The sequence below is a fragment of the Trichinella spiralis genome, assembly GCF_000181795.1.
Source record: "Trichinella spiralis strain ISS 195 chromosome Unknown Scfld4, whole genome shotgun sequence".
NCBI classification, from domain to species: domain Eukaryota; kingdom Metazoa; phylum Nematoda; class Enoplea; order Trichinellida; family Trichinellidae; genus Trichinella; species Trichinella spiralis.
In genome coordinates this window covers 5,698,943-5,723,143 of record NW_003526943.1, presented here as the reverse complement: position 1 = coordinate 5,723,143, position 24,201 = coordinate 5,698,943, and the positions used below count along the sequence as shown (strand labels likewise).

At 35.1% G+C, this 24,201-nt stretch overlaps 2 protein-coding genes across 2 annotated transcripts in view; both read right to left on the bottom strand.

Moving 5' to 3' along the window:
* The window catches only part of Tsp_01425 (putative fibronectin type III domain protein), a 29,830-nt gene extending 10,364 nt beyond the window's left edge, over positions 1-19,466 (bottom strand). The window contains exons 1-40 of the mRNA XM_003377178.1: positions 19,321-19,466; positions 18,787-18,824; positions 16,243-16,584; positions 14,254-14,547; positions 13,438-13,538; positions 11,164-11,495; positions 10,912-11,096; positions 10,722-10,843; positions 10,430-10,616; positions 10,242-10,344; positions 10,022-10,169; positions 9,889-9,961; positions 9,419-9,534; positions 8,892-9,081; positions 8,342-8,448; positions 7,996-8,271; positions 7,684-7,915; positions 7,484-7,622; positions 7,273-7,421; positions 7,064-7,134; positions 6,463-6,864; positions 6,203-6,430; positions 5,929-6,148; positions 5,558-5,687; positions 5,326-5,492; positions 4,958-5,257; positions 4,796-4,905; positions 4,552-4,725; positions 4,418-4,487; positions 4,231-4,337; positions 4,002-4,182; positions 3,631-3,963; positions 3,414-3,484; positions 3,132-3,354; positions 2,702-3,016; positions 2,415-2,632; positions 1,547-1,726; positions 1,283-1,475; positions 673-984; positions 2-592 (exon numbers count right to left, since the gene is read on the bottom strand). Coding sequence (XP_003377226.1) covers positions 2-592; positions 673-984; positions 1,283-1,475; positions 1,547-1,726; positions 2,415-2,632; positions 2,702-3,016; positions 3,132-3,354; positions 3,414-3,484; positions 3,631-3,963; positions 4,002-4,182; positions 4,231-4,337; positions 4,418-4,487; positions 4,552-4,725; positions 4,796-4,905; positions 4,958-5,257; positions 5,326-5,492; positions 5,558-5,687; positions 5,929-6,148; positions 6,203-6,430; positions 6,463-6,864; positions 7,064-7,134; positions 7,273-7,421; positions 7,484-7,622; positions 7,684-7,915; positions 7,996-8,271; positions 8,342-8,448; positions 8,892-9,081; positions 9,419-9,534; positions 9,889-9,961; positions 10,022-10,169; positions 10,242-10,344; positions 10,430-10,616; positions 10,722-10,843; positions 10,912-11,096; positions 11,164-11,495; positions 13,438-13,538; positions 14,254-14,547; positions 16,243-16,584; positions 18,787-18,824; positions 19,321-19,466 — 7,876 coding nt within the window. The remainder of the gene's footprint in view (position 1; positions 593-672; positions 985-1,282; positions 1,476-1,546; positions 1,727-2,414; positions 2,633-2,701; positions 3,017-3,131; positions 3,355-3,413; positions 3,485-3,630; positions 3,964-4,001; positions 4,183-4,230; positions 4,338-4,417; positions 4,488-4,551; positions 4,726-4,795; positions 4,906-4,957; positions 5,258-5,325; positions 5,493-5,557; positions 5,688-5,928; positions 6,149-6,202; positions 6,431-6,462; positions 6,865-7,063; positions 7,135-7,272; positions 7,422-7,483; positions 7,623-7,683; positions 7,916-7,995; positions 8,272-8,341; positions 8,449-8,891; positions 9,082-9,418; positions 9,535-9,888; positions 9,962-10,021; positions 10,170-10,241; positions 10,345-10,429; positions 10,617-10,721; positions 10,844-10,911; positions 11,097-11,163; positions 11,496-13,437; positions 13,539-14,253; positions 14,548-16,242; positions 16,585-18,786; positions 18,825-19,320) is intronic.
* Positions 19,467-21,153: 1,687 nt separating this feature from the next.
* Tsp_01426 (hypothetical protein) lies at positions 21,154-22,025 on the bottom strand. The gene is made up of 2 exons (XM_003377177.1): positions 21,959-22,025; positions 21,154-21,272 (listed from the first exon to the last, which is right to left on the bottom strand). Exons 1-2 carry the CDS (start codon positions 22,023-22,025, stop codon positions 21,154-21,156), a joined length of 186 nt encoding a protein of 61 aa, XP_003377225.1.
* Between the last annotated feature and the right edge of the window lie 2,176 nt (positions 22,026-24,201).

Sequence of the window (24,201 nt, the reverse complement as noted above, 5' to 3'; positions counted from 1 at the left end):
CCAATCTCTTCAGTTGTTACATAAATGGGCTTGGAATTTTCTCCCTCGTGGGTGGTTTTCGCTCTCACGGTTATTTCATAAGTAGATGCTGGTTCAAGTCCTTTCAAAATAGTTTTTTCACCAATCAGTTGCTTTTCCTCTTGTCGACTAACAGGAGATGGACATGAGCCAATCGATTTGAGTTTGTAGCTGACGACGTAACCCGTTATCACGCCGTTCGGCTGTTCCGGCGGAGTCCACATCACTTTAATTCGGTCATATCCTTGTGGTTCACCGACCACATTCCCGACGACACCCGGAGCTGATTCAGGTGTCACTACGGAAACTTCTTCACTCCAGTGAGAACTACCGGCGATGTTTTCAGTTCGGATTTGAGCTGTCCATTTGGTGTGCGGCTCGGACTGCAGTGTGTGATCAGTAGCACTGCTCACCAACTCGACATCATGCTTGCGGTGCGTTCCATTGCTGAGCATCAGCCGGTAATTGACTGAAGAGCACAGCCATGCGTCAGGCGGTGTCGGCTGCCACATGATACGCACTTCGGTTGCCGATAAAGCGCTGATGCGAACATTTGAAGGTGGAGAAGTTGGAGCTGTGAAAATGGACAAAGAAAAATGTAAAAATTAAGAAAATTTGCAATTGAAAACGTTCGTCAAGCTACTTTCTTCTTACCTAGACATCCCGAGCGACTTTCCAGGTGAGGACTTGGCTCACTGACTTTGCTTTTCATGTCGATTACTTTCACACGAAACAGATACGAAGTGTCCGGCTGCAGACCGCATACTTGTTCCGTATAAATGGGTTTGTTCGAATCATGCTTGATGACGCCATCATATTCACGCCAGAGATGTTCATTGTATTTCCTGTATTCAATTATGTAGCCAAGCAATTTTTCTTTCGCATATGAAGATGGAGTCCATGAAACTGTAATACAGTTTGGCTTCTGCTCAACCATAGTTGGAGGAACATTTAAGGCTGGTACAACTGAAAATAATATTCACGCAATTGAAAATTCTGCAATAATTTTTCAACAGGAATAAATAGACATACATGAAACATGCAACAAAACCTAATTGCAAAAGTTCCTGACATTGATATAATTGAAATTAAAATTTTTTTACGCTTCCAAATTCTTGCAACTATTACAATTCATCTCTGATACATTTTGTAAACAATTTTAATTTAACCTTATTAAATTTTTAAATAAATCCATCTATTTTAGCATTCAGAAAACATACAAAAATAATAAAAACTGCCTAAATTTAAAAGAAACATATAATACCAGAAGAATCAGTAGAATAAACCGTCGATGTTCCAGGACCATAGCCACGACTAGTCGCAGCCTGAACGGTCACATTGTACGGTGTATCCGGTTCCAAATCTGCTATTGTGAACTCTCTCTTGGATGCATGAACAGGGTAAGTTTTGCTGATAGTTCCAACAGCTGCATTTTGTGACACAGCATCAATGGTAATCTAATAGGTGAACAAATGAAGAAATAAGTAAATAATACAATAATGCTATCAATAAAATAGATATAAATTACTTTAAAGCCGGTTATTCTACCGTGAGGATCCTCTGGTGGAAGCCAAGAAATGCTCAAACTGGAATCAGTTTTTCCAATCAGCGTGATAGCTCTCGGAGCATCTGGCAACGCTACTAAAGTATTCGCTATGGCATGACTACTCCAAACACCATAATCACCGTCGACAATTTTTGCAGCAATCTTAAACATATTTATGCAATAAGAAGAACTATAAACAAATAAACAGAACTTTATTCAAAAGTTCAGTTGAATAATTATTTCATTTACAGCTGACAAGGAGTGTAATCGCAATAATCATATATTCAAAGAAAAATAGAAAACCGAGTTAAGCTAATGATAGAATTTTTTGATTAATCACATCACTAAAACTGCTCAAGAAAATCAAAATGGCTACCTGTATGCGGTATTGAGTGCTGACGTCCAAATTTGTAATGTTGTAACACATCCTTGCGAGTTCAAATACCGTACCACCAGTGCATTTCAAGCTCGGATCTGATTTTAGCAATTCAATAATTTTCCATTCTCCTTCGCCACGTTTCAAATCAATAACCCGGTAGCGCAGTTTGTAGGAATCAATCGGGCCATACGGTGGGTATGGAGGCAACCAAGACACCGCTACAAAATCTAACCCCTCTGACATGACCGTCAAATCTTGTGGCGGCAGTGGTGCAGCTTAATTTAAACAAAAAATTAAACAAATTACAAATCAAATTAAACCGACACTTGATACCAGCTTTGGAAGTCATCACTTCCAAGTCTGTGGTAGAAGGTCCACCGCCGACGTTGTTGTACGCTTTCACACGCAGCACATATTTTGTAAACGGTGTTAATCCATCAATGTCAACCTAAAATTTGCCAAAATACATACATTACAAAAATTATTTTCATACTGTCGGCATACTTTCTGATCAGTGGTGTTTGCAATTCGGACATCCAATTTTGCCCAGTCGTCCATCCCAATAAGTTCATACTCGTAATTCATGATGTAACCGTGTCTTTGGCTGCACTCTACCGGCTCCCAGACAAAACTCAAGCTGCGCTCAAGTTGAAAGGTCGTTTTCAAATCTAACGGCGGTGCACTTGGAGCTAAATATGAGGAAGAAAAGTAAACATGATATGATTTTACTTGCATTAATGGAAAGCTAAATTAATTACGTTGTGGCTGCGTTTGGACAATTTTCAGTTCTTCAGGACCAAGTTCCGTAGTACGTGCACGAACTTTCACTTCGTACTCTGCATACGGAAGGAGACCGGTCAGTGTGTAATCAAGACCTTTGACATTGTAAACAGTAATCCACGCTCGACTAACGTCCTTGGGCTCCTCATCGGGACAGGCAAGTCGATGTTTCAGTCTGTAGGAAACATCGTAGCCAACAATTACGCCGTGCTTTTCACTTGGCATTGCCCAGCATGCTTTAACTTCATTCGGTGAAATTGATGTCAATGTGAAACCGCGCACTCTTCCAGGAGCTAAATAAAACATGCGTACAGATTTGCTCAATTTTCTATTATTTGAACAACTCGTTTCTTTGATCGCTTATTTCAAATGAATCAAAAACTAAATGCCAAATGAAAATTACCATACCTCCTTGTTTCGTAGTTATATCCCTTTCTTCAGACCAAGCACTTGATCCAACTTTGTTTGTCGTTCGCATTTTGATTTGCCATTGTGTGTGAGGTGCTGACGGTAATAAGTATTCAGACGACTGTCCGCTTGCATGCAACACTTTTTCAACAGGATCTACACCAGTACTGTAGGCAATCTCATAATTGATAACATCACATTGCCAGGTCGATTTTGGAGGAGCCTGAACAAAGTTAGCGATTTAATTTTTACTCAAATGTCAAATGCGCAGCGTCAGCTTACGGCCCAGTTCAAACGTATTTGAGATGGACTGAGTGAATCCAAGCGGATGTTTTGCGGTGGTGAACTTGGAGCTTGAATTTAAAAAAATATTTGAAAAATCACAAAGAATGCTTTTAAAATTTTAACGTTGATTTCACGCAAGAAAGAAAATATATTCATACTTTTACACTCCACCATACAATGAAGAAAAATGCATTTTACAAGTACAGTAACATACCTGCGCAAAATGTTCTTTCTGAAACTTCTTTGCTAGGTATACCGAATCTTTGACCAGAACCAACAGTAACAATTCGAACAGTCACATCAGTATTCGGGGTCAGTTTATCGATCAAAGTTTCAAAAGTTGTTTTCCTTTGACTTTGAGGAATAATATCACCGTGCTGTCGCCAATCAGGCAAAGCAGCCGTTTTGTATTCCACTTTATAGCCAGTAATAGAATGGCTTTCTATGGGAGCGATCCAACGAACTCTTATTGAATCAGAACCTTGAGCTGACAAAACTGGTGGAACAACAACACGAGCTAATTCTAAATCAATTACAAATGATCCAGCTAAATTTTGCAGGAAATCTAGAGCTAAAACTACAAACCTGATTCACCGGTTTTCACCAAAATCGATGGTCCTGGATGATAGCCAGAGTCTGTCCTGGCTTGAACGGTAATGTTGTACATCGTATTGCCACTCAGACCGTCAATTCGGTATTGGGTGATAATATTATCGACAGTATATTCTTGTACCATGCGTTCTCTGGATACCGGAACGGCAACAATCTGACAAATATTAAATTAGAAGCGCTGAAAAATTTACTTTTAACTTACTTTAAATCCTCGAATTCTACCCTGATCGTGCGAAGCAACATCCCACTGTATGCCAATGCTGTTTTGCGTAACGTCGGTCTTTTCCAAATTTAAAATTTGAACGGGACCTTAACGATAAAGTTTTTCAAACAATCAACTTTAACAAGCAAGCAAATTTCATAATTTTCAAATAATAATAATAACTTACCACTTCCAGTTTTGGCTGTTTGCAAATTGCTCCAAGGCCCCCAACTTCCAAATTCACCTAGAGCGCTCACCTGTAAAAATGCAAAAGTCAAAAATGAATAAATGTTGAACAAAAAACTGCGAACAATGTAAAACCTGAAAGTCATAAGCTTGCTCAGGGGAGAGATTGCCAATTCGAGCACAGTAAGCTTGTCCATTAATTGTGGACTGAGTTTTCAAACGGCGTACCACCTCTTCAGGACACACTGCCCTTTCTAAAGGAAATTCTTCAATTTTCCATCGTCCGGAACCGCTGGGTGCGCATTGAACCTAAACAGAAATTTTATTCGACGCATGCCAACAGCATGACACACTTGTACAACATGCAACATTCACATACCCTGTAGCGGTTGATTCGCCCTAAAGGAGGATAAGGAGCCAACCACATTACCATTACACTATCAGACTGAGCATCCACAATGCGCACCATCGGTACAGCACCTGGTGAATCTAAAATTTAAAGTTAAAAAAAGAAACAAACAATATCAAAAGCAATAATGACCTGCAGAGCGCGTAGTAATAATGACATATTCAGACCATGGCCCAGCGCCTTTGTTTGTAAAAGCTCGAACGCGACCCTTGTACTTTGTCATGCCAGTAAGTCCAGTCACTTCAGCGGAATTAGAATTGGTCTTCTGACGATGATATTGACCAGCTGCCCAGTTATCAGCACCGGTGAGTTCATATTCAAAACTAGTGATGTCACCGTTAGTCATAAGACACGCCGGCGCTTGCCAGCTAAGATGTACACGGTCAGAACGAATGTCAGTAGCTTGAAATGCTCTCGGTGCACCTGATGGGACTGAAATGCACAAATTAAAAGGCGTTTATTTATTCATTAATTGTTTTACTTAATAAAAAAAAGCGTACTTGATTCATCGGTGACAAATTCATACGATGTCGCTTCACCAGGAACGGTAGTTTCAGCAGTGACTGTTGCTTTGTAACGAGAATTCGGATGCAAACCTTGCAGCGTGATTCGAGGTTCTTTCGATGATAAAGTTACAACCCTTCCAGGTGAGTCTTCACATTGACCCCTGCCGAATGTCAAAAATATACAAAGATACACTATCTTCTAGCATGAGCACTGAGTAATATGTACTTGGAAAGAAGTTGATAACTTATTTTGTAACCACTGATAACACCGTTCGGCTGTGCAGGAGGCATCCAAGTTAATTGTACTGAGTTCGCTCCAACGCTGCTTGAACGCACGTTCAAAACTGGGCCTGGTACTGAAAATAAACAAAATTTCATTTTCATAAATTAATGTACTTACAAAAATCTACATATTTTTGTATTGATCATAGTAGAAAAAGTGTATTACATTTAAAATTTCTACTCAGTCAATTCAACTGTGGTGGGCATATTTCATTTTATAAAACAGTTAAAACTGTTATTATTCAAGAATACACTGAAATGCTTGCAGTTACAAACAACTACTAAACGCAGACAATATCAATTCAATCGAATTACTTGAAGACTGCGTTTTTCCAGTCACAACAGATGACCATGGTGACTTGCCAGCTTCGTTGGCAGCTTGGAGCTGAAATTCCCAAGATGTATGGGCTGATGATTCAAGCTCCGCAAAGCTGTTGTGGGCACTGTAGTTGCGAAATCCTTGCTCAGCAGAATTGCTGTACTTTAAAATATACCAACCCTGCTTCTCACAGTTCCATTCAGCTCTGGTTAACGGCTTAAAGAAAAAAACGTTTTCATTCAACCGCTTTGATAGAACAAAACAACTCACTTTCCAAGAAACTCGAATTTTAAAAGATCCGATTGGTTCAACGTTGATGTCACCAGGGTAGCTGCGCGGTGGTTTACAATCATCGTTCTTTTGAACTCGAATAGCTGGGCTAGTGTACTGAATGTCGTTGTTATGATCAATGACTAACACGCGAACTTGAGCTTTTTCATTGGATCGCAAGTCAGTTAGCTGTACACTGTAAGGTCGCTGCGAACCCGCATATTTCACCTACAGGCAAAAAATTCACTTTAGGCACTGACCAGTAAAATTACAACTATGAGAATGCTCACATCGCCATGGCTTATTGGTGTCCACCTCTGATCACCGTCACGCTGAAGTTCTACCCGGTAAAAAGCAACCAACTCTTGCACACCATCAACACTGTACCAAGTTAAAGTTGGAATGTTTTGCTGATCAAAAACTATCGGTGTTGTTATGAGTTCATTGGCAACAGGTGTTCTAACGTGAGAGCTCGACGACCATGCGCTGCTTCCACCTCTGCTGACAGTTCGCATCTGTACTACCCATCTTTGATTCGGTTCAGAATCCAACACGTGAGTATTTGCCCGACTATTCAATCGAATAGGTCTGATATGCGCTGGTTCTAAGACTTGGATCTCATATTCGACTTCACCGCATTGCCATGTTGCCCTATTCGGAGCCTATATGCAAACATGCCCGTTTCTAATGATAATTTATAAACAGTAATATGAATGTTTAATTTCAAAAGAGGCATGTATGGAGCAATCGTTTTTGTGAAAATTAAAACTTCAGTTGCAGGAAATTATGGAATTCACTGATATTTTTTCAAGAAAACTTGATCTTAAATGCAGTTGTGAAAATAAAACAACTTGAACTCACTTGCCAAGAGATCCGAACATGTTTAGGATCTGGAGCAGTAAGAACAATTTCAGAAGGCGCTTCCTTTGGAGCTATAAAATAGTAACAAACAATTATTTATGCTAGCATGCGGTTTTACGTGTAATAAAGAAAATTGTCTCCTATAGTTAGAAATAAATCAGTAGCATATGAATAAAAGCAGACGGTTAATAAAAAGTTGAAAAACATACGCAAACAATGCGTTTCCGCAGATACTTCAGGTGACGAATATATGACTTTTTGATTTTTATCAATTACGCTGACACGGATCAAAGTACAGCGATTTAGCGGAACTTCCACTCTGTATAGCATGTTGTCACCACGAAATGGAACAATGGCTCTGCACCGACACAATATTAAATACGTGATTTAAAAATCTATACATTAAACAAATCTTTTTACCCTTCTTGCTTCCATCCTCTTTCACCAGAACTACATTCTACCACATAGCCGTATACTTTTCCAGAACCAGCACCTTGAGAGTACCAGGTTATTTGGTTTCGATCACCTTGAATTCGCACTTGTGGCATAGAGCTCAGAGCTACAAAAAAGTCATTTCCTATGCTTTCAGCACACAATTAACAAACACTATTATTACTCACATTCAGTTTCACACTGCACAGTGTAATAATCAGTCCAAGGTGAAACACCATAGGAATTTGCCGTCTGAATTCTGAATCTCCATTCCTTGCCACCCTGAGACTGTACGCGGTGTTCCACACGGAAACCTCTTGGATCAGCTCGAACTTGATACTGTTGAGGAGGTTGTCTATCGACTACCCCTTCAACTATGTAATAAATATCTGGACAACCCCATGTAGACCTATCAGGATGCTGTAAAAAAGAACATCAAATTAAATGTTAAAATAATTTTTAAAAAAATTTAAAATAAATAAATACTATCGCTAACATACATTCCAACTCAAAAGCATAGTATTCTGATCAACCGCCTTCACACGCACATCTTCCGGTGGAGCACTAGGTGCCTGACATTGTGTAGCCACTGCTACAGCAGGGCTTGTAGCAACGGTTGCGTAATTATCAAAGCTTATGGCACGAACTCGAATATGATAACGTGCAGTGCTACGCAATCCAGACAATTCCTGACTGTACATACGCTGACCTGCTTGATGGTTGACTGGACCAGATACGGTATGCCATTCATGTTCATGCTCTTGTCGAGCGTCGATCTGCAAATAATGTTCCGAAACATACAACTATGTGCTACTATGGATGCTTGTTTATCATTAAATCATATACCTGATAGCAGCATAAATTCTGTTCACGACCAGCTACTTCCCATAATACTATGAAAGTGTCACCTTTTTGCCTCACCTTGGGCTCTTTTACTTCAAATGTTGGTGGAGCTGAAGAAATAAAAACAGAGATAAAATGCAAAAAAATCACAAAAATGGTAAATGATGCTGATTCAAAATGGATCTTTCAATGCAAATTTTGATGTTGCTGAGACGAATACAAATGTTATTATATCACAGCTGACTGCGAGTTGAGCAAATTGAATTTCCACATTTTAAATTACTAAACAAATTGTTTTCCCATTTCAAATATGGATCATGGGCATTGCTGACTATGTGCATACTATGAAACAGAAAGTATTTTTCACGGATGCAAACAGGTAACCGCAAATAATATTGTGCCCATATTCATTAGCACGGTCAGAATTAAAATTTGAAAAAAACAGAACAATCCCTTTGGACTCAACTTTTAGATTGCCTGTTCAAAGTTGTGTTGTTGATTGAATCAAAGATGTGTTACGGTAGACTGAAAATGAATAAAAATATTTTTGTACTTCTTCCAACTATTTCCCATACGGCACGACCATGATTTCCTCGACTGTTAGCAGTGACAGAGACATTGTAAACGGTGTCCGGATGAAATTTGTCAACCGTCTGACTATACGTTGTTCCAGGAGTTCGTAGTGAGAATGTATTTCCAGGGGAAACGCCAGCATGAGAAGAACTTATTACTGTTAAGCTGATCTATAATTATAATTGCTAAACTAAATACAAATTGAAAAGAAGACAACAAGCAAGCACAACTTAAAAATAAATAAAAGAAAAGAAAAACAGAAGTAAACAAATAAATATGTAAATGATTAAAAGAGGGAATACAGAAATAAAACAGAACAGATTAAGATCATAGGAGACAGTATAATAAACATAAAGCGGAAATTCAGAAAATAAAATGCATAATAGTAATAAATTTTTAAATAATAAAAGCAATTAGCAAAAAAAAGTAGTTTTTGCATTTTTATGCACAAAAAAGTCTAGGCTATACAAACAGAAGACTGCCTTTCACTGTAGAATCAGTTGTTACCTCATATTCATCGATTTTTACATCAGATAATGGAGGAAGCCATGAAATTTCAGCTGTATTTTCAGTAATAAACCGAACAGTCAGTCGAGCAGGAGCTTCAGGAATCTTTGGTACTCCTGTGACGACGCATAAATGTATTTTTTGTTTTTTAATTTCATCTTCTACACTTGCTACATTGTTAGTGGCGCAGTGTTTCCACGTTAGAAGCAGATGAGGTAATTCGGTAAGTTTTTTAGCGTAAAAAGTTGTATTCCCGCCTTCACAGCCATAGTTTAAATTTAGCAGCAATCAGTCAGTCAGCAGTTAAGCGGTTATGCATGTTAGAGGTTAGCGTTCAGCTTAATTTTGAAAGTTAGTTTTGTGGCAAAAGTTAGCAGCGTATGATTTGTTAAAAGCAACTTGCTACGCTGTTCACTGTTTTCCAAATCAAACAAAAAAGCAAATAAATAAATAAATAAATAAACACTTACCCGCTTCGACTAGGATGAAAAATAATGGATTTCCTTTTTTGGACCATTCACCATTTTTCAGTTGATATGCAATCTGGAAAATTTTCAAATAAAGAAAAATAATACATATAAAAGAAAATTTTCTCAAACTCACATCTGCCGTATATTGGACGCCAAACTGCAAAGAAGACAAATCATAGCAATAATTGAGCTCGTCGGCAATGCCGGGTGGACATTCGAATTCTTCAGGAAAATCTTCAAATTTTTGCCACTGATCACTTGTACTCAGCTTGTAAGACAGTCTGTGCAAGAGTGGAAATGAAAGTAAAATCAAAGCACATAATAATGTGAAATTTTTAAATTATGTAAATTACTTGAAACGGCGAACTTGATCCCTGTGCTCTGGCAGTGGAGTCCAAGCTAAAAACGATCGTGGAGGGGCAAGAATTATTCTGAGATTAAAAATATTGCCCATTTCTAAAAAATAAAATAAACCATTGACAATAAATAAAAAGTGATTACACATATAAATGAAAAAAAAATTTTTTTTATTCAATGCTACCTCGCTCCGCGGCAGGTTTCGTCTGAGCATTAATAACTTCTGACCAGGGACTATGGCCTGAACGACTCTTGGAGCGAACTTTGAAAGCGTAACTTTCAGCCGGCTGCAGACGATCAATTGACACCTTGTCTTTTTTAACAAATGATGGAAATTTCGGTTCACCATTTCGACTTTTTCTGTTCCAAAACTAAACAGGGTTGTTGATGATTGTAAATTTTGAAATTTTAAAATCTGTCCATGTCCGGAAGAATATAAAAATATGAAATGACTTGTTTGTCATGCATTCACTTACTTTGTATTCAAATCCTTCAATTGGACCAAAGTTTTCATCGCAGGTCGGTCGGCTCCAAGTGAAAGTTATACTGTTTTGTGTTACAATATAAGTTCTCAAATCCAAAGGCACTCCGGCAGCACCTGAAACATCAAATAGTGCTTTAAAGAGGTGAATAGAGAAAAAAAAAACTTTTTGACAATTATGATACCGTTGCATGATGTAGCGCTTTCACTGCCAACGTTAAATTCGTCAGTAACTGCCACAACTTCTCCAGAATCGTCGACTAAATATACACGTATAGCATAAATGATCTTCTCTGAAAAGCCAGTTATTTCAGTGTTGTAATCTTTTTGGCCTGGCAAATAAGGAATGAAGTCGCCGTATGGTTTCCAACTGCAAATGAAAGGGAATAAATAATAATTTGAAAATTCCAAAACTGCTAACAGAAATTTCAACTTACGTGCTTTCATTGCGCAGACGGTATTCCACAAAGAAACCTTTGAGCGTTCGATCTTGAAATTCAGTAGGTTGAGACCATTGGACGCTAAATTTTCCAAGGGTTTTGCTGTGCACTGAAGGTAGAATTGGCCAAAGTTTGGCTTCATTTTTCGACGTACGAATCTGCAGTCTATAGACAAGTCTGGGCTCATGCTGAGCAAAAGCGATCACACCAATATTATATTCAGTGAATGGCTTCAAATCGCTGAACAAATATGTCGTTTCGTTGGACGCGATTTGGTCACGAAATACATGCACAGCTTCGTGGTCACCGGTCCGTTCTGATATCAATACCTATGATTGTTTCACTTTGTACATGCAAATTTGATTTGAGAAATAAAATTAATTTATACGGTTTTTTTTTCATTCAAATAATCATCATAATAAAATGGTTCGACGAAAAAAAGCAATAATATTATGAATTCATCCACAGTAAATAACAAAAAATTATAAATTACCAGAAACAGATAGTTGCTAATCATTATACGAGTGGTGTGTGTCTTAATGAAACTAGTATAATATTAACTTTGGATAATTTCATTATTAACAACGAAACTTCATTATTGCACGACAAAATTATCATTATAAAATAATTTTATCACAAATAATAATGTGAAATTATAATGCAGAATTTCAAAACATTTGACTGAAATAAATAAATATATTTTAAAAAAATAAATTAAACATAATCTATTTTTGTGAAAATTTAAGGAACACGTTTCACAATGTTTCTCAGAAGTTGGTTCATTTTTGAAAAGAAACTGAAACTGGTCGTTAAATTTAAAATCAAAGAAGCTGTCAAAGCAGCTGCAATTTTTGAAATAGTTCCAACAACTGCCACCAAGGCAGTCGATTTTCAATCAGGTGAAGCTTTGTTTTCTGGCCAGAGGAACCTGTGAAGCATTGTGTATAACAAAAATGGGCCATTTAACAGGCATTTAACAAAAGTGAAGAGAAACAAACACACTTTTCTTTATGAAAATTTTCAAAGCAACTTTCACATTGCCAATGGCGCATCGCATAATGCTCTTCTCTCGAAACGTTGCTGTTCTTGTTGTGTGCAATTTTTCTCTGAGTAAACATTATTGAAATGTAAAATTTTCTCTTACCCTCCTTCTCTCTTTTTTCTATTTTATTCTTCTAATACAATTAATAAAGTGATTATCACCGAAATCAATTTTTCATTTATTAATTTATTCATTATAAGCAAACATTATAAACTAAACTGAGTGAATAAAATTGTGTAAAATTGAACTTCTGAATTTAAAGTTTACTATTATTCAATAATATGTGATGCAACACAATATTGTCGAACATTGTTTGAAAATGCTCATTTTAGTATAAGAAAAAATATTTAAATTTTTACTAAAATATGCACTTTGTTTCAAAAATTCATATCGTTGCAATTTGAATATTCAAGTTGTAAAGATTTATCAAATTCTTCACACACACGTTCATGTATTAATTTGCATCAAACTCAATTCCAAAAAGATTCTATATAAATTTCTATTTCTTTTTCAACACTGACTAAAAGTAATATTTCATCAATAGCATGGAATAAAAAGAAAAAAGTATAATAATAATTTGTATGTCAAGAGTCAACACCAGTGCAAAAAAGTTATTCCCTGTTGTCAATGATTAGAATATTTTTTTATTTAAAAAAAGGTAAATAAATAAATAAAATTGGCACTTTAAACTTTGATAAGCTGAAAGATGACAATTCAATTTTTTCAAGTTTTAATTTTATGAGAGAAAGAAGAAGAAAAATTTCTAATACTTTCTCATTCACAATAGCTGCATTATTGTAAGTTGGAAGAAAAAAAGTGAAAAATTCCTTTTTCAAAAAATCAACTTTATTACACTATCTTGAGTGTAATAAAATAATAATAATAATGGATGATTTTTCGATGAATGAAAGAATGATCGAGTTTGAATGAAAAGAATTTTTAAAATTTATTTTTCACCCAAACTTTTGAACAACAACCATCTTATTTATTACTGAATGAAAATTGAAAATCAGTACAATGACATTTATGTGTTTAAAAAAAGTGACAAAGCGCCCTTCAAAGCAAACAGACGCTTCGGTTTATGCAGATAATGGAGAAAATAAAATTTGAAATGAACATTTTCAATTTATAATTACTTGTTTGTTATCTTTATTTTAATGTGAAAAATCATAAAAACCACAACAACATCACGAGTGAACAGAATAAATCAAAATCAAATAAACACTCACCTCATAATGTTGAATTCGATATTCTGAATAGGGTTTCCATTCGATGCGAATATCCTTGTCTGATTTGTATATAACATGGATTTCACTGGATACAGCCGGTGCTATAAACAACAATAACAGCGTGCTGGGGAAGAACCGTAACACGAGAACAGCTAATGGGCAGTAAACGTTTGCAATTTGCATAGTGCTTTAAAACGGCCGAACGTTTTCACTCAATGCCAACTAAGAAGCGTCATCTGAGATTGCTCTAACTGCTTTGAGAAAAAGACAGATCCAAAAATAAAAAGCAGAAAGAAAAAAGAGGATCAAAAATTTCTCGTTCCTCCTACCCCTCTCTCTCTCTAGATGTATATATATATGTGTGTGTGTGTGTGTGTGCGTGTAGGCGCTTTAATGTTTAAATATTTTGAATTGCTCTTCTGAAACCGTAGGTTAATGTGTTCAATGAAAAATTAAAAAAATAATAATAATAAGATGAAAGAGGTAGAAGAAGAAAAAAAAGATTAACACTTTCAAGCTTATTGGTTCGGTGAAAAGTCTAGGGGACCCCCTGGTGGAACGTGGCCAACTAGCCTAAAAACGGTCTGTACAAAAGAGTGAAAAGTGAAGCCTATTCGTTTGGCAATCAAAACGGCCGCCTACAGGCCAGTCCATGGCTGGCCGCTTTATGCAGAAACTTTTATTTCGAGAACGTGCTCGTAAACCTGGACAACAAGTGCACTAAACTAAAACTGAAACGGCGTCAATGGACCGCTTTTACGACACCTCGGAAAATTGCATCAAATTCCAAACGGCAAAGGCATTCAGCATGCATACCTCGTCCTTCTGTGGCGGCGTGTATGGAATGTTCAGACCACGGCCCGAGACGATTTGTCAAATCCACCGCCCGCACTTTAATCGAATACGTCGTTCCGGGCAGTAAGTTTCGTATCGTCGTCTCTGAATCAGTCACCGCATCTTGATGGACGTCGAACAATGCCCACTCGTCCACGCCTTTCAGCAGATATTCATATTTGGCAACATTTCCACATTCTGGCGGATCCCAAACGAACGTCAACGAATGCTTGCCACTGGACAAGATTCGGATATTCCTTGGGGCAGTGATATCATCTAAAACAAACAATCTTCCATGAACAAATTTCCAATTTTCCAACCGTTCGGCCTCATAAACTATCCCAACAAACACAAGCCGAACAGTCAGTCATTTGTCACGTTCAGGTCAATGCAATCGTAAAGCAAAACCGCCCCAAACAGAACGGCCGAAGCCGTTGTAAAACCTTATCATCATTACCCAACACCACTGTTCTTGTCAGTCAAATCAACTACTGCAATTGCACATTCTAATATTAACTCCACTGCACTTTGAACATTTATTCCCCTAACGGTTGAACATTATAATTTCTTCAATTCCCCTTTGCTAATTTTATATTTATTCGTTGCAAAATTGATAAACAATATTTCAAAAATAATCATATCAACAACTGCCATCAGTTTTCAAATTTATACATGCTTGGAAAAAGTTCCTAACATCGCAGCTATTTTCAAGAACAACTCAAAACGACCACACACATTCATTTGAGGTTTACATTTCAGTGGAAAATGATAAAAATTCAAATGCTCATAAATTTATCTTAACCCTGCAGAATGGCACTTTCTATAATTTATATTCTATTACAAATATTACTTTTGCAAATATTATTTTCTAAACTATATAATTAAACACTTATGCATATGAAACACTGACTTATTTCAACCGTTTAATATACTATTTCAAAAAAAACAAAAACAAATAGCATCTCAAAAAAGATTAAGTTGTATAAAATAATTTTTCAAGAAACAACTCTCCATTCTGTGAAAATTTTAACTAGCAATATTAGTTTAAACGAAAGCTTCAGCTTAATCTGTACATATTTATAAATGTAAAAATAAAAAAAACATTGCATGCATTTTTTTGCATGTATCCATTAATTACAGTATTCTTTCATTTACAGTATGTATCCTGCGTGTAGTTAGTTATGAATTATTTTTAAAATTGAAGTGAAATTTTGATCCGTTTCTTAATGACAGAAATGAGAACAGTATAATGCTGTGTAACGCTGGAAACTCAGCCTCAAAATTGATTAAATTCAATTTAAAAATCTGTCTTTCTTCCATGTGAAAATGAGGGGAAGGTGTGTGGCTAGTGAAAACTAGCCCTGCCGATGGCTGACACGAACGAAAGCTTTCAAGTGTGTGTGACTGCATTGAAGAAGTGTGCAAAATGACTGGACAATCTATTGCATTTGGGATCAAACAAAAGAGCATAATAGTCATCTGATGAATCGCGTATGAAAATCAGTAATGTTGAAATTGACATTGACAAGAATTGAAAGAAAATAAATTTAAAAGCAAAAGCTCCGCTTGAATGAATTAGATATGTAAAAAAATTTTGTTTCAGAATCGATTACTGATGTTACAATTTCAACTTTTTTCCTGCAAATTCTACACGCAATTGATTCATTCTCATGAAAAGTTATCAAGAAAAGATCCCGTCTAACAAACTTGATTTGCTTAAAGAAGAACAAACTAGAAGAAACAGGATTTCAGTAAAGAAAAAGCTAAAATTTGACTTCTGCTTGCATGTGTTTTGACAAGCAACCTAAACAGAGTTCAGCAATAAGCTGTCGTCATACAATAAGCAAACACTAACGCAAACAGCTGACTAGATTGAAAGCAACAGCTGATTTGTAAAAGTGCAATCGAATGCACAGTAAAGTAAGGGAAATGAAATAATGAAATATTGAAAAAAAATTATTAACATTTTACCGTTGCAGACTATCTTGACTGTTTCAGATTGAGCTTTGATTTCAGGCGTTTGTACAAGCACTTCACCATTTCGAGCGAGGACTTTGATTCTCACAAAATAAACAATACCGCTCGGTAGATCTTTAATTCGAACACGGTATTGATAATGTGGACCTTGGTAGGGTATGACACCATCGTGCTGAATCCAATTGTCGTCATTTTCTGGACGATATTCAATCGTAAAGCCGCTAATGGCGCTATCGTCTGGAACGCCTGAGTGAATCCCTTCCCATTCAACTGTCAAAATGCTTCCTCCAGCTGGAACTGTTTGACGTCGAACACGAACCAAATTTTGGCCATTTCCTACAACAATAAAAACAATTTTTCATAAGTTTTCCATGTAAAAATACCATAAATTCAAAGTAGTTTTGGTAAACTGCTTTGTACATTTTAGTAATTTCAAAATTATCAAATTATATGAAGATATTTTGTTGCTTGTAAATATGTTGTTCCATGAGAAGAAAGAAAAGTAGCTATTATTGTAGTCTAACTAGCTGTAGTTTAAACATTTGCATGTAATGTAATATAAATGAATACTTAAACAAATAATAATCAAAAACAAAAATTGAATGCATAATATAATATGAAATATTCCTTTAATAAAAATAATATAATAAACATTTTTCAACACTGTACAGTAAAAACGTTTATTACGAATTAAGTTATTTTTATCATAATGTTCAAAGATTAATAGATTGTAAATATTCAGTTAATGAAAGAAATATTATTTAACAACATATTTCATACTTGATGTGAATGAGGTAAAGCAAACATAAAATGCACATTTAGCTCATTTCATATAAGGGAAATACATCTGCGCAGCTGCACTGCATACGTAACGAAGCAATACATAAAGTACAAACATCTCACTGCAACCAATTTGAAGCAAAATAAAATAATAAGAAATTTAAAAATTAATGTAAAGCATGCGCAATACATTTTGCTAATGATACATTCCAACAAATGCAAATTTACTAAATGCAGTTCCGGTTGTGCATATTTTAAAGGAACATCTTTACAATTCAGTTGTCGCTCTACATGATCAAAAAAGAAGACTGTCATTGAAATCAAAAAATATACACCGCCACTTTTCCGTGAAGTATGGCAAGTATATTTATAATGATGAACAAAACATGAATAAAATCACTTGAACAAATTTCATTTTTTACACATGCAATTAGTTTTTCATAGCATGAAAAAGTTAAAAAGTACAATAAAGACAGATACATGCTCAGCTTTTTAAAGTAATAATTCTAGGACTGCTGTTTTTTGTACAATAACATTATGCTTAAAAAAGCTGCTTCTCGTATGCGATGAAAAATATTTAATTTAGTTAGAAAATGCTTATAAGCTTCTCCATGTCAAAACCAGTTGAAACATCTTACTGACCATAAATTAAACAACAAAGAGACAAGTGAAGGAATAATACTAATTTCACTAACATAAAGTGCAAACATTTGCTATTTGCTTTTGTCAAACAACTGTGATCAATATATTACATTAGAGTGCTTGCTGAATATTTGAATTTTTTAAAAAAATATATGAAATTTCTTCTCGTTCATCCAGTATATTTATAACCGATCTGTTTCAAGGTTAGAAGAGCATTGTTAGAAATATAGACATGCAGTAGTGTTATTTGAAGTGTTCTTTTCCATTTTTGAAATTCTGGTTAACCAACAGCATATACTTCTTATTTCGCATCAATTTTCACATTGATGTCAGTGGTTTGTTTTGTTCAATGCGACCAGTGTAAAATACAAAATTCTACTTTCCCACATTTATCAAAGCAATTAATATACATCAAATTGAACAAATAAATAAATAAATAAATAAACAGTAGGACAAGAAAAATCACGACAAATTGACAACAGTATTAAATCGCATAAACAGTGATGCTAATCCCTAATGCGCTGGGTTGAGAAGGGTCAAAGAATTGAAAGTGGACATTCGCCAAAAGATGTTCTTTACACTGCATTACAACGGTGTGATTTCAAAGCTGACCTCCCCAGAACCGGGCTTATTTCTTGCTGTTAATCGTTCAATTTTTCATTGTTGCTTCGAACCAGCATCACGTGAAAACCATTGTGCAAAAGGCATGTTGTCCATGCATCAACATCTACCGCATGTTGAACTAAACTACCTTGTTGACTAAGTGATTAATCAAGAATTTCAATAGGGGCGAAAACAGCTACTGATGTTAAAATAGAATCAAGTCAATTCATCAACTTGACATCCTCTCATTCTATTATTTCAAACAGCACAGATGTTGTTGTTGCTGTTGTTGTTGTGCTGTGATTGTGGTTGTTCTTGGTGCTGAGAAATTATCCAAAATTTGCCACAAAAGATAAATCGTAGCAATTATACGTGACATTTAATTTGCATATTTTGTCAGAGGGAAATGTTCATTTATGTGGACAATTTTGTTGTGTCATTGGGCTGATTTGCATTGGAAAATTCGCAAAAGAGGAAAAGCGCTTTTACAAGGTTGCTTAATGGAATACTCACCAGCTTTGGGTCCACTAAAGATTGCATTCAACTCGCGACTAGAAAGGTCAACAAAGCAAGGTTAAGGCCGTTGAATTCCGGATAGCTTGAAAAATTGCTTTTCAGCCAAGTATTTTCTACTTTACTACTAGACAACGTGCGTTTGATGAGAACTGAGTTAATTTCTCTCCCCCCTCCCACACCCTCTTGGCAACTTTTTCCTTGCTAATCAATGCTTATTAATTGAAAAAATTAAAAACAATGAAAATAATAGTAAATGATCAAATGAAAAATTAAAAATTGAAATTAAACATCATTATCAAATTTATATTTAGAAAATAAGAAAAACCAAAATAACCGCAAAATTAATTGTTTTCAAATTGAAAAATTTATATTTTTCACTAATCAGATATATACATATATAGTGTGTGTGAGAGAGAGAAAGAGAGACTTTTTAGAATTTTCCTCTCATGTTCAAATAAAAGTTCAAAAGAAAACTGCGCCATGTAAAAACGCTTAAATCTTAAGTACAGTTACAGTAATTGAGCTGTTTACCTTAATTGAATTGACATTTCAACAACGTTGAATGCCAAACATGATTGCTTCCACTCCATTTCTGTGAAGGCTCTGTTTATCAATTTCAACAATTTTAAACCAGTCGAACAGATTGCCGATTGTACTGAACAATTGCTGAGATTCATTATTACAATTACAACATCACAAAAATATGCAATAAATTTTACCTGCTGATCAAACAGGAAAGAAACACCATGCAATCAATCTTTCACATACTATTTCACATGTGAATTTATTGTAAATTTTTGCATCGCAAATATGCAAAAAACAATGCTTTGTAAAATTCAAATCAATAAATCACATCATTAATAAATTGACACGTATAATTCAAAATAATAATATTTTTGCATAATAAATTGCAGATGAATATATTCATGATTTCATTATTCACAAAAAATTAATTTTAACATAAAAAAATTTGCAAAGTACACAATGTAAACTGACACCAAACAGAGATTATTCTTCAGGAAATTGTTGTAAAATGATATATTTTATAACAGAAAATTCAGATTCAAGTAAAATTTCAAAATATATGAAATAAAATGATGTATATTGTGTTATGCGATATTTTTCGATGTTTAAAGTATTGAATGCAGTGTGTATCATGTGGATAGACGTATGTATGTCTACTAATTTTGTACTATATTTGCTATAGATGAAATTTGATCAACTGTAGTTTGAGCTGTTGCAACAGAGAAAAAGCAGTAAAACGTATTGAATTGAATTATCTTCTATGAATAGCATTAAAAACAAGCTAATGAACATCGTGAATAATTAAGTACAGCTTCATGCAACTGGTAATAGCATTTTAATTGCTGGATTAAATTTTTTCAACAATTTCAAATATTTCATATTTGTTTGTAGAAAACATGCGTGATAAATGAAAATGCAAGGCAAAATCATCTTTAATGATGCAGAATAACGAGTAATCATAAAAGATAGCAATGAAACCGGCACATCCTGGGGCAAGTCATAGCTGAAATTGGTAAACGTACGAATCATAAACGCATTCCATTTCTGATTTGTTAATCTGACTCATCATAACCTGAGGCAATAAAATTTAATTAGAAGAAAAAATGGATACATTTAGGAAGCGCAAGTTTGATGCATTTGTCATTGACAACAACCACCAACAAGCATTGAATTCAGTGCTACAGAAAAAGCATACAGTAATTGTGATTTGTGATTTCCATCTTTCTCTCTCTTTTTTTAATTAATAATAATAATAATAATATCATTATTCATCTGTTTCTGTTTTCTGTTCTCCTCTACTCCCCTGTTGAAAGGAGAAGTAGAGCAAATTCCACGACGATTCTGAAGCATGATAGCAAGAAGCGTCGGTGAAAGAAGTCGGTCGCGCGTGGCGGCCAAATTTATACATCAAACATGGCACGCAAATAATGACCATAGTTTTACAATATGCCACCAGTGAAACATTTTTTCCATAATAAAGATGTAAATATTTCAATTGTAATAATTGAAATTGAAGAATTAATCATTCATCTACCTCGTATATCTGATATCTGATAAGTTCAACTGACCAATTGGCAACTTTTTAATTGTATTTATTGAAAACGTTCTGCTCAATGAAAATAAATCCAATCAAGCAGTTGTAAATTTGAAAATTATTATTTCTTCAAGATCTGAATGAACAGCGGAAATAAATTTCCAAAACCAACGAAAAATAATGATTCATTTGTAAAATGGAATTTGCGACAGATGTATAGTATGCCGATGTTGTTGTCCTTGGAAAGCCGAAATTGATAAACGTGTTTTGGGCAGATTTCCAAATTGAACCCCATTTGAAATTGACTATTTCCCAAAAATTCGACTCGACCCGAATCCGAGCTCAGCATCAGGGTGTGCCGTTAGTCGGTCGGTCGACTTGCTCGCATTCCAAACTGATATCGACAATCCGTACAAATTTTCCACTGGAATTTGAATATACTTTTGTAAAGTAAAAAATTCAACAGACAAATAATGTTGGCAGTGGGAAGAGAAGTTGAAGGCGAAGAAGTCTGGTTTGAAGCAGAAATGGCTGGCATAATTGCCTTCTGTTACGCCGACACGAAACCAATCAACTGAACAAAACTAACCATCAGTCGAATGTGCAAAATATTTTACAAATTGACCAATTTTCTCACGCGGCGGTAAACAACAAAAAAAATTAACAGAAAAAGTTGTGGTTCACAACTGGAGGAATGAATGTCCATCGTCGATATTGGAATGCAATGGAAAAGAATAGAATTTCAAAGAAAAAAAGCAGAAATGCCTTCATGTTGGTTGCTCTGTTTCGATTGATTGGTTTTTTCAAAGCACGTAAAAGCATTATTGCAAAGAAAAGAATATTTAAAAACAACAACCCTCTACAATTACCTAAAATCCTACTTTTACAAAAATTCAAATATCCAGGACAAAGAGAAAAAAAATACATTCTCGCACTGCATATACGCATCGATTATATTTTGAAAAAAATACAAGAAATAGAAATTTACATATTTGAAAGCTGAAGAAACATTTTACAGGGGTGTTGTTGAATGAAACTGTGCATCTATCTATTCATAGCAAGAAAAGCAACAAAGCACAGCAAAGTTGTCAGGTCGACTTAGTTGCTCACTTTTATCAGTTTGCATTTCAACAAAAACTGATCGTCGTTTCTTTTTCAGTGTACACAATTGCTGCATATAGGTGAAGCTGAAAACAATAACCACAAAATGTATCTGCCCCTCTGAAATATCAGATCATCTGAAGCAAAAATATATTCATTTATTCATTTAAATGCTAATGTAAATTAATTAATTAAATTTTAATTATTCCATATATACATGTGTACAAATTGTCACTTTAGGCAGAACGTTTTCGCTATAGCAGTCAGTAGTGACAGAAGTTGAATAAACCATTTTCACATCGAGAAGCTGTTGACGCTCGCGACCTTCCACTTCAACGTCTTGCAAATGCAACCGCGACAAAAAGTGACATCTTTCTTTTGCAGATGAACGCGACTGAAGTTTAGAAACACGCCAAAGTGGAAGAAGCAAATGTAAAACAAATGTCTCAAGATTGTACGCATTGGCATGGTAGAAACCTTGGCCCGGCCAAATTTACATGTCCCTGTAGTGCATCTCTACAGCTGCATTCCAAAATTGTCATATCAATGATTAATATATACATATATATATGAATTATGATCAACATTAATAGGCAATATGAATGACTGTTTGAAATAAATAAATAATGAATTAATTAATTAAGTAAGTAAGTAAACAAGTTGAAAAAAGTCACTACTTACCTGAATAGAAAAATAGAAGAAATAGAAGAAGGAGATGGCAAAGTTGGCCAAAGTGATGGCAAACGGTGTAGTGGAAGCGCATTGAAGCGCCGGATAGTTGGAGGTGCACAGGATGCTCAGACGTCGGTTGTAGTTGAGTGAAAAAATAGCGTCAGCTTTCAGCGGAGCAGAGTAGACAGAAACCAAACAGTGAAAATTGGAATTTACGACAACCGACGTTGACCAACGAACAACTGTGCTGGCAGTGTGCGAACGGAAGAGAAGAAATGAAGAGATCTAAATTGAAACTGGCCTAGATGCGTCTTATCCTATCGTTGGTAGCAAGCGTTGATGACACAAGTTGACAGTCGTCCAAGTCTGCCACCACACGATATATATTTCTATTTCTATATTTATATACTGAAGCACAGATACAGACAAACTCACTCACACAAACACATATGCATAAATACTATACATGAATACAGACTTACGTACATACATGCATACATACATACATACATATAGATGCACAGCCAGTTAGTTAGTCAGTCAGTTAGTTAGTCAACCGGACAGCCAGTCAGCCGGCTGCTATGCGTCACAATGACAAGACGTCTAGCAACGACATCTGTCGTGCTTCTTTTGAAATTAAATTACAATGAAGCTGTTTCATACCTGTTCGTAAACGGAGAAAATTGTTTGTACAGATGAAGCGCAGCGGTAGTTTTGGTCAGTCAAGTGACAAGTCTGAGAGTCGATTTCAATTTAATAATAATCATAATCATAATGAACATAAATTGAGAACAATTTTTCACACCAACTAATAATGAATCATCTCTTTGCAAACCAACCAGTTTCTTCTATACTCATACTCATTGTTGTAGCATAAACGGCTTGCGGTGGTCAAATTGAAGAACAAAAAGCAAAAGTATCCATCCACGACACCACTTCACTATCCACGTCAATGCCCTAGATGATAAATCGGTCAACAAATCACTATCATATTGTTTTTTTTATTTATTTAAATGTTTATTTATTGAATAAATTTAATTTTGTCCACATTATTCACTTTCTGAACAATGCATGTCACAAAAGTAATGATCAAAAATTTCATTTCAACGCACACATATGTTGGAAATTTACCTATTATATCAGCTTTCAACTAGTTCAATTTAACCAATTCTCCAGTTTAGATATTTAAATAATAAAAAGAGCATTCTCTTTACCAGAACCGCCAACGAAATACAACAATACCAGCAACATGAAGTGCAATGCAATAGAAAAAAAATTTGAGAAGTTAAATTTCATTTTAAACAAAAAAAAAGAATACAAACATTGAATCACATATTATTTCATTTTTCACTTTATCTTGGTATTGAAATATCACACCGCAGAAATCATGAAATAAAAAGCAATTCATCATACAGTACTAATGTTTTTTGAAAGCACAACATCGTCATTATTGAAATAGTTTTTTATCAGTTTTTAGAAATCATATTCATAATCGATGAAAGAGAAAATTAAATTAAAATCATATTTTCTCTCATATGTAAAATATTTTATAGATTTGGAAAATTCATTTACAAAAAAAG